We start from the raw sequence: 10,245 nt of genomic DNA on the forward strand, positions 1-10,245 counted from the left end.
CTCGGAAGAGCTGCAAAAGCAGCCTACCTGGTGGCCGGGCTGTCTGTCCTTCCTTTTCTTCCTTGACACTCCCGGACTGGCCCCCAGATTCCAGGGATCAGCGGGAGGTGGCAACTAGTGCCGCAGCTCCAGCTGAGGGCCGACGGGGTGACCAGGTACTTGGACCGGGCGGTGAGAGTTGCGCTTCCTTCCCGCAGGGACTCGAGCCGCGGCGCTAGGATGGGGAACAGTGCCCTCCGCGCTCATGTGGAAACCGCGCAGAAAACTGGCGTCTTTCAGCTGAAGGACCGTGGACTGACTGAGGTGAGACTGGGAGGGATCGGCTCAGGGAACTTAAGGGAAGAGGGACGGCGGGGTCGGTGAAGTTAAACCGTGAGGGGGTTGTTCACTCTGTGAACCCCTTTCTCCAGTTTCCCTTAGAGTTGCAAAAGCTGACGAGCAATCTCAGGACCATCGACTTGTCCAACAACAAGATCGAGAGTCTACCGCCTATGTTGATAGGGAAGTTCACTCTGCTGAAGAGCCTCTCCTTGAACAACAACAAACTGAGTATGACTTAAGCGCCTGGGAAGCTTTTGCTACTGATTAGCTGTTAAGGGTGGTTTTCTCTTTCAAGCTGATTTTGTTGTTATAAAATCGTTCAGAGGACTTGAACGATTACATATACAAACCTCCTCGAGTGATATGATTGGTACTGGGTCAAGTTGGCCTTGAAAGGGAAGAATGATCTCTGGGATGTAATATAAACAGAGCTACCTAATTTTGGGTCCGACTCCACGGCACATAACACCACCACTTAATTTGGAAAGGGGGATGGCATGGGAAGAGAAGACTTTCTAAATCCCACATAGTTGCTACTGGATTGTGCCAAGACCCCTTTATAAAGGAAGCACATTATACACAAATATGCCAGGTATTGTTGTTGTTGCTATGTGCCGTCGAGTCAAACCCGACTCATAGCGACCCCCTCCTTGGGTTTCCGAGGCAGTATCACTACAGAAGTAGGATTGCCCAACCTTACTTCCCAGGACTGGCTGGTGGGTTTGAACCGCCAGCCTTCTGGTTAGCAGGCAAGTGTCTTAGCCACTATGCTACCAGAGCTCCCAGTAGGTATAGTAGGGAGTAGGTAATGAGGAAATGGAGGCTGCATGTTCATGGCACCCTCACATTCTGAAGACTATGTTGGTCAAAACCAGTACTTAAAAATAACTCAAGATGCGAAGCAGGCTGCCATACAGTCTTTAGAAACTTAAGCTGTTTTTCAGCTCTTTAGATTGAAGTTTTCTAATATTTTTCTTTGCCAGCTGTTCTGCCAGATGAGTTATGCAATCTGAAAAAACTGGAGACACTAAGCCTAAACAACAATCACCTGGTAGATCTACCACCTGCCTTTGGGCAACTCTCTGCTCTCAAGACCCTGAGCCTTTCTGGGAACCAACTCCGAGCACTGCCACCCCAACTTTGTAGCCTGCGGCACCTGGATGTAATGGATCTCTCTAAGAACCAGATTCGGAGTATACCGGACATAGTCGGGGAGCTTCAAGTCATCGAACTCAACCTCAACCAGAACCAGGTCCAAAGCTTAAGGGTTTTTCCTAAAGCATGTGTAAATAACTCCTTGTTCCCTAAGTGTAATTATGGAGAGCTGGGTACCTGAAAGCAGAGGCCAGATCAGAGTACTTCATGGGCTGGACTAATTTCAAAGCCCAAAAGGCCATGCAGTTAGTTGGGATGCTGTGTGTGTGTTATGTAGGTTTTTGGAGGGTGAAATAGGTAACAGGATGAGAAAATTGCAATAAATGACTGCCTCAAATCTTGAAGAGTTCTTTAGATCCTCTTCAAATATGTCCCAATCATCTAGCAAGGAGCTGTGTCAGAAAGATAAAGGAGAAAAGAAACTGGAACTTATAGGATCTCCGAGTTTGACATCTTTGTCAATCGTGTGCCTTGCTTTTGCTGAAAAACTCTAAGGATTGGCTTTCTGGAGACAGCAGCTGACTCGTAGCAACCCCTCCTTGGGTTTCCTAGGCAGTGTAACTACTGAAGTAGATTGCCCAACCTTCCTTCCAAGGAGTGGCTGGTGGGTTTGAACCGCCAGCCTTCTGGTTAGCAGTCACATGCCTTAGACACTATGCCACCAGAGCTCCTCTATTCCATTGTTGGACAGCTTTAATTGTAATACTTGAAATTTGTTTCCATTACTATGGAAGCTATTTGGTTAATATTAATCTGTCTGGAGAAACAATCCTTGGTCTAGGCATAAGGTGCAAATGATGAAACTATTAAGCATAGCGAAACAGCTTATTGAAATTATGTAAAATATAAAATTCAGTTTCTCAGTTCCCACATTTCAAATGCTTAAAAGGCACGTGACTAGTAGCTACTGTATTATATGAAGAGATAAAAAACATTACCATCACTGCAAAAAGTTTTCTAGAAAAAAGTATTCTACAATGCAAGATGGCTATCTGTATCGTTCAGCACCTGGTTTGGGGAACTTCAGACAATTATAGTTTTTCAGACATGGTATGTTCAAGTCTACTTTAGATAGAGGCACACTGTAAACTGTAAAGCAATGTAAATATTAGGCATTGCATACTAAAACCTTGCCTTCTGTGGACAGTTTTTCTGCAAGAAATGGTTGTCCTCAGTCTCTCTCTTTATAATGATCCCAATTTATTTTTGAGAAAAGGAACGCCTAAGTGATCTATAATGTCCTTAGGATAAAGTTCAGTCTTTGTGGAGATTGGCATCTTTTCTCTAAATGGAAATTGTTTGATATTCTCGAGCATTTTTTGGGGAAGAAATGGTGCAGCATTTAGAAGGCAAAAAAGGTGACTAAGTCAAAGACAACTTCTTGGCATCAGCTTAAGGGCCTAAAAGAACAGTGGTGCAATGGAGAATGGACATGCTATGATGATGAGTTATCCAAACAGAAATGTTTTACTAAGAAATAATAGGAGTGGAATAGAGGAAAGCAGATATGGATATAAATACATAATTTTAGGTTGTAACAGAAGTGATAGCAATAAAAATAGATGAACTTTCTAGCTAGACAAAGTATAGAGAGAAGATCAAATATGAACTATTAGGGACTACTGCTTGAGAAGTGTTCATAGGAACAAGAAAGGAGGACAAATACAAAATAAAAAGGGTGAAAAAAGTCAAGTAATTAGGCACAAGAGGGAGTTTCAAAAAAGGATATATAGTCAAATGCAACAGAAGATGAGGAAAGACAGTGAATCCTTGACTTTGGCAGTAATGTGATCAGCATACATATACAAAAAACTGGCTGTAAATGTACCAACATATTTATGGAGGTTATTTCTAGGTGGTGGGATTTATAGGCAACTTTTTCTTCAAATTTGTGTGATTTTCAAATTTTCTATAATGAACATATGGTGCTTTTATTATCAGAAAATTTTGTTTCAAAAATGTCACCAGTGACCTTCAAAAAAGCAATTTCAGTGGAGGAGTAGTGACACAGCCAGATAATAGAGGCTTCTGGAGGGAGTAGGTAATGAGAAAACGGAGGCGGTGAAAGAAAAAAGAATTAGGACAAATAGTGAGTCAAGTAAAGTTTTCTTTTTTATTTTTAATGTAAAAATTAGCTGTTAAGAGTGCTTATGCTTTTTCCTTTTTCTTTGCTCAATAGATATCTCAGATCTCAGTGAAGATATCTTCCTGTCCCCGACTCAAAGTTCTTCGTCTGGAAGAGAACTGTCTTGAGCTTAGCATGCTTCCACAGAGCATCCTTAGTGATTCACAGATCTGTCTGCTTGCTGTGGAAGGCAATCTTTTTGAGATAAAGAAACTTCGAGAACTTGAAGGCTATGATAAGGTATGCAAGTATTTAGTGCACAGTATTTCTAATCACCCTTCCAAAAATAAAGAAGTGATCCACATGAACATTAATAGCTAATGTCAACAGGATTTGTTCTTCCCATTTTGGAGGTGGGTTCTACAAATGAACCAAATGTGAGTGTATTGTGCCATGATGACTTTTTCCCTGTTGCTGTTGTTATGTGCCATCGAGTTGTCTCCCAACTCATAGCGACCCCTCCTTGGGTTTCCAAGGCATTATCTCTATAGAAGTAGATTGCCCCATCTTCCTTCTGAGGAGTGGCTGGTGGGTTTGAACCACCAACCTTCTGGCTAACAGTCAAGTGCCTTAGGTACTATGCCACCAGAGCTCCTGACTTTTTCCCTAGACAGCTTATTATAAAGCATCTTTATCTTTTAGTGGTTTTCTTATTTTAAAAAAAAAAAATTTTAACTATTGGGCAATCTACTTTCACTGCCTCAGAAACCCAAGGAGGGGTCACTGTGAGTCGGATCCAACTTGACAGCAGTTGGGTTTGGTTTGATTTTGGTATATGCATTAAGTTTGCACTTAGAATAGCTAGTAGATTTTGTAGGAAATAAAGGACCATATCCAATAAAACCAAAAGAAAAAAATCATAAAAACTTAAGTAACAAATAAGTTTCTATTTGCCCATGCTGAAAAGCAACTATTTATTCTTCTTTCATGATTACAGTACATGGAGAGGTTCACAGCCACCAAGAAGAAGTTTGCATGATATTCTCCAGGAGCATGGCAACCTTACAGGACACCGACTTGGAACCTCCGTTGGAACCTGGCTGACTCCTGTCGTTGTCAAGGATATGTGCAATAAGGAGACGACACTCCAGGAGATATTTCGCTCAACAATCTTTGTTCTTTTCAGGGCTCACTTAAGTGAAAAGAAAAAGAACCAAGACATAGAAAGAGTCCTCCATTTGGAATCATGTATAGGGCAATGGACAATGTTGATCTTTAAAACCATCATTAGTTAGGCTTTAAGAGATGGGTAGCTCGTTGCTATTTATACAATGAGGGGGTGCTGCCTAGTAACAAAATAGCTCCACAACACAGCTTGAAATTTCATGTTTAACTTCAAAGTGTGAGCTTTCATAAAGTCAACTGCCATTCCACCTCTGTGTTAACACTTCATATTTTTATGAAATTCAGAGTCTGTGAGAGGCTGCTATAGTTAATGTAAGGATTTATGATTTTATTCCTGTCCATCAATTAAAGTGCAGTGTTTATCCTTAGAACTTAGGATGTACCTAAAGAATATGCGACTGTCTTGATTAAATGTGTGCTTTGTCAGAGAAGCATCAAAACAACACTAAGAAATGTCCCAAGGCTGCAGTAGCAAATTCTTTACTATTGCATGTGCCTTATTGGTAGAGGTCTCTGAAGAGATAAAAACTGTATATGCAAAACTTGTAAGGTAAAAGGAATTTTAATAATCAAGATCTTCCTCAATTTTTATTAGAAATGTCTTATATCCTTTTTTGTATTTATAACTCTACTAATGAAATTACCTATCAAGAAACCATTGCTACACTATTTTAAAACAACCTATGTTTATCAAGTTTATTCTCTAAATGAGAGAATAGACTGAATAAAGAATTTTTAATGAACTTTGGCTGCAAACAAGATTAATCCTTTAAAGGAAGAAAACAGGAGAATTTTAACAAGTAGTCCTTTTTTTTTAACTTTGAAAGTAAACTGATCAAGTGACTGTTTCATGCTCTTGTTCCAGTTATATGAGTAGTCAAATGCCTTCATGTGATTCTGTGGTGTTTAAACCATGCTTGAAGATACAAAGGTAGGTGATTTCAGATGATCACTGACAAGAACACTTAGGAAGCTACCACTCTGGTTATTCTCTAAAGTTCGCTCCTTGCAAGGGAGCTATATTCTGGACCATATACTGACTCTTTTTTTAGAAACATAACTTAGTCATTAAGTTGAGAGATCACAACAGCCAAATATTATTTAATCTGTATGAATAAGTCTCTCTGACCTTAAATCTGGTCTGGTAATGCTTATCAATCTTACCAACCCATTGAACAATTAACATTTCTCTATTTCATCAATGTACCTCATCTAATAAATCAGAACTTAAAATTTAGTAACATAAATGTTCCCATTTAATTATTAAAAATCTATTCCTACTCCTTTAAGAATCAGTTTCTACTTTTTTTCACCATTGGGACCCAGACTTATTTCCTGATACCCCTTTCTCACTCTCATGTCTGCCCAGCAATATTAATATTAGATCATTCTGCTCCCTAAATCCACGGTGCATGGTCTCTCTCCTTTACTTGTTTTTACACTGTTCACTCAGAAATGCCCTCTGTATCATGCTACTTCTTTCTCTATGTCTAAGCCCTTTCCCTAAGTCTAAGCCAAATTAACTGATCATCTGTTACCAGAACATGTCTCACATTCACTATTTATTGGTTTCTTGCTAAACAGTCCCTTGAGAGCAGGAACTATATAGAGCAATAGTGCAAATATTTAGACCCAAATATGAGCTTACAAAGTAGCTTGATTAGTATTCTGGAGACCTAGATTCTAATTTGGCCACCAGCTCTAAGTTAATTCTTTAGATCTTTGTTTGGAAGTCAGTATAGTATATTGAGTAAAATCATAGGTGTTAGCAAAAAGATCCAGGTTTTAATCCAAAGTCTTTCATTTTCTAGCTTTATGGGTTTGAGCAATTTACCTCATACCGCTCAGGTATGTTATGAGAATATGGTGAAAACAGGAAGCACTTAGCATAGTACATGACACAAAGAAAGCACCCAATAAATAGTGCCATTTATTTAATCTATAAGGCCTAAAAATAAATTTAGCAAGTTGTACAGAAATACATTGAGCAGAACTACATTGAAAAGAATGGTAAGTAGAGGATAAAGATAAGGAACTTGAATAGCAATCTGAGAAAGAAAAATCTGACTAGGAATATAACCGGAATAAACCTAAAATTTTAGAAAACGGCATTTAATGAAATTAATTCTAAATTCAATTGAGTATATGAATTTCGAATTCATATACTGGGAAGCACAAGTTTACATTATGGGGACAGTCATAATCCACACATGACAGTGAAAGCCCTGGCATGAATTAAAACTGAACGAAGAAAAAATAGGCCCAGCTATAAGGGATAACAATCATTGTCATTATAAGACTGGAAACTTGGAGAGGGAGCTTACTGTTTAAACAACAAAAATGTTCAGTGAGGGATACTGGTTTTTAACTCCTTAGTTACAGGTTTCTGAGTGGCCTCAACTATAAATGACAACTTGCAATGACACCTCTTCTAAATGAGGTGTTCATTCATAAACCACTTAAATTACTTAAGAGCCATACCTAGAATAACTGACTTGATGTGTAGTTTTTCTATCAAGGGTCAGAGCACTGTGCTAAATAAATAAATACAGGCAGTGCCTGGGTTACAAAGATTCAATTTACATACAACCCATACTTAAAAACTTACCTCAGTAAAGCCTATGATACTAAAAATTCAAGGTACATGCAATGTTTCGTAACAACAGGCACTACTTTGCGACATGCATCCAAACATCATCATTACTGATTACGTTAAAAATGTTTTAGTGTATCTGAAAGTGTTTCTTATGCATAGAAAAGTACACTGTATACTAATATACTAAGACAAGAATTTGACCTGACACTATGTACAAATTCAACTTAAAGACAGATTTAAGAACAGAATTTGTTCATAATCTGGAGACTGCCTGTATTAAGTTTAGAGAGTTAAACTGAGTGATACTTTATTGAGCAAAAAGGGGGCTAGCTTATTAGTTTTATTCACATAGTCAGCGTGTCTGGAACCACTCCTGTAGTCCCTCAATAGAACATTAAAACAGCCCTGCCATATGTGTTAGAAGTAGTTATCAACATCAGCAATTTTCTTGGAATGTCAATGAGGAGAGTAGATGCGTAGCTTCTAAGTACCACTACTTCTTTCGCTTTTATACTTCTCTTCAGAATTAGGTCTCATCTTGCAATTTAGATGATTCTAACACTTGGCAATTAGAAAGATATCTAAATAATAAGCCAAAAAGAATGACTTGAAGATACTTTGTGTCAATTAACCATCCAAAATAATAATACTTTTAATATTTAACTTAATGAACATTTAAGTCTGGATACCAATTTAAAACTGGAGAAAGTCAGAAAAAGGCTTTAAGTCAATAACTTCTATTTCTAGTGCATTATCAGCTTACTAAGTCCACTTTGTATAGGATCCTTTCTATGGCCTAATTCCTCATTCCTCCTCTGTCCCTGTAGTAGAAGCTTTGGAAAAATTCGTAAGCTGAGATCCATGGATGGATGGGCTTTCAAGGCCTCTGTGATTCTCACTCATACATGATTCATGTTTGTATATCTATTTTCCTAAGAAAAGGGACTACATTTCTTTCATTGATTCACAGAGGGATCCTTGACCAAAAAAGAGCTCCACTCTAGAGATAACAGCAGCTATCATTTATTAAGCTCTCACACTTGCCAGACACTGTTCTAAAGCTTTACATGCTTTACCACACTGAGACTTAACAACAACTCTATGAGGTAGGAATTACTTATCCCCATTTTACGGACAGAGAAACTGAGGAATAGATACAGGCTTAAAGTCAGATGGCCACAAGTGGCAGAGCTCATGTAAATCCAGGGTATTTGGTGCCTTAGCACATGCTTCTAACCAATACGCTATACTGTGGGGCAGCATATTGATATCCTCAGAACCACATTTTTTATTGCTTTAGAAAGGAGATTTAGATATAGCACAATCACCACTGTTTTACATCTTCTTACTTTACACATTCACCATCATTGCCAAACTATTAATTCGAATATAGAGCATTTCTATTACAGAGAGCCTAAGTGAGTATCATTTTATTTCAGTTAGCTTCCTCTTCAACCATTTCAAGTTCACATGTTAACGGAATCTTCTCCATGAAGTGGGCTATAGTTCTTGTTCATAAGTATCATCCTTTCAATCATGAGTATATTTAAGCCCAAATGAATAAAGACTGTTGTTGTTGTTGTTGTTATGTGCCGTCAAGTTGGACCCGACTCATAGCGACCCCTCCTTGGGTTTCCGAGGCAGTATCACTACGGAAGTAGACTGCCCCATCTTCCTTCCGAGGAGTGACTGGTGGGTTTGAACCGCCAGCCTTCTGGTTAGCAGTCAAGTGTCTTAGCCACTATGCTACCAGAGCTCCCGAATAAAGACTAGGAATGATTAAAATGAACCTCATGACAAATCATAGAAAGAAAAGCCCTATTGGTATTTCCAGTAAAAATTAGAACGGTACTACAGGCAACTTTCCAAGTTGGAGTGCTTCTTGATTATGGACCTTTGCTTTATTCAATTTGTTAAATAAGAGCTGATTAAATTGTTACCCTCAAAACAAGTCATGAAAATATGTTATCTGAAAGAACAATTCTATTGGTTAGTTACAAAATATAACCGTAAAGATCAAGCAGTAGTTATTGGTCTAACCACTCCCTATTAATTGTTTTGAAGTATGCATATTCTAGCTTTAAAATGAAAGTGACAAAATATCAATCAGATTCTCATAACACTGTTCAGGATCTAAATAAACATGATTCTGGATATAGTTCTATACACAAGGCTAAGAGAATGACACAATCATCAATAATTAAACCAAAGGCATAAATTTCCAAATCACTTTTAGTTAAACAAGTAAGATCTAACTTTAAAAAAAAAAAAAAAAAAAAAAACTCTACAGCTATGTAAAACTCAAAGCAAACTGTTTTTCTACCTGAGATCAAAGTAAGTTCCTTTTCTCCTATCTAAACATAATTCTTGGCATTGAGGTAAATCTGAATTCACTTGATATACTTCCTCACACTTTTCCAAAAACTTTCAAGCCCTGCTTTAGAGAGAAATTCTCATACATATATATATTTACATATTTTTTCTCTTCAAAGACTAATAACAAATACAGGGTTGTAATGGGACCATGATATACTATCAATAATATGCAAATAAAAAGCCATTTGTTAATACAAAGTGTTCCTGAATGGTATCATATGAGAGGGAATCACAGAATCTATGTACATATATTAATCACTAAGAGTTGAGAAATTAAGCTCACTTTAAGAAAACTCATTCTATTCCTCTTTTAGGAGAAGAGGTTGCAAGGTTGTGACATATAACAAAAATATTGTGTATAAACAAGCTTTAGACTAAAGTGGCAGAAACTGCAACTTGAATTAAAAACTAAACCCAACTATACCTTTACTGTGGCTATGTAACTCCTTGCTAGGAGCCTGCAGGATTTTACTGAGGTAACATCCCTAACCCTCCCCTCTTTCACCTCAAACAACTCTACAGCTTTCTTCTTCAAGGGTATCTTTGG

General features: G+C 38.0%; 1 protein-coding gene across 1 annotated transcript; it reads left to right on the forward strand.

The window, feature by feature from the left end:
• Positions 1-186: 186 nt before the first annotated feature.
• Positions 187-4,580, forward strand: LRRC57 (leucine rich repeat containing 57). The gene is made up of 5 exons (XM_007935274.1): positions 187-303; positions 411-549; positions 1,305-1,573; positions 3,656-3,841; positions 4,539-4,580. The coding sequence occupies exons 1-5, from the start codon at positions 220-222 to the stop codon at positions 4,578-4,580; spliced, it is 720 nt and encodes a 239-aa protein (XP_007933465.1). The 5' UTR covers positions 187-219.
• The last annotated feature ends 5,665 nt before the right edge of the window (positions 4,581-10,245 follow it).

Source organism: Orycteropus afer, unplaced genomic scaffold (assembly GCF_000298275.1).
Source record: "Orycteropus afer afer isolate SDZICR_OR568_19922 unplaced genomic scaffold, OryAfe1.0 scaffold00026, whole genome shotgun sequence".
Classification (NCBI taxonomy): domain Eukaryota; kingdom Metazoa; phylum Chordata; class Mammalia; order Tubulidentata; family Orycteropodidae; genus Orycteropus; species Orycteropus afer.

Bases quoted from the DNA above. Each gene is read 5' to 3' on its own strand.
- LRRC57 (XM_007935274.1), top strand. From the start codon at position 220: ATGGGGAACAGTGCCCTCCGCGCTCATGTGGAAACCGCGCAGAAAACT. The intron at 550-1,304 runs GTATGACTTAAG...TTTCTTTGCCAG, and splicing joins CTTGAACAACAACAAACTGA to CTGTTCTGCCAGATGAGTTA. The intron at 3,842-4,538 runs GTATGCAAGTAT...TCATGATTACAG, and splicing joins AACTTGAAGGCTATGATAAG to TACATGGAGAGGTTCACAGC.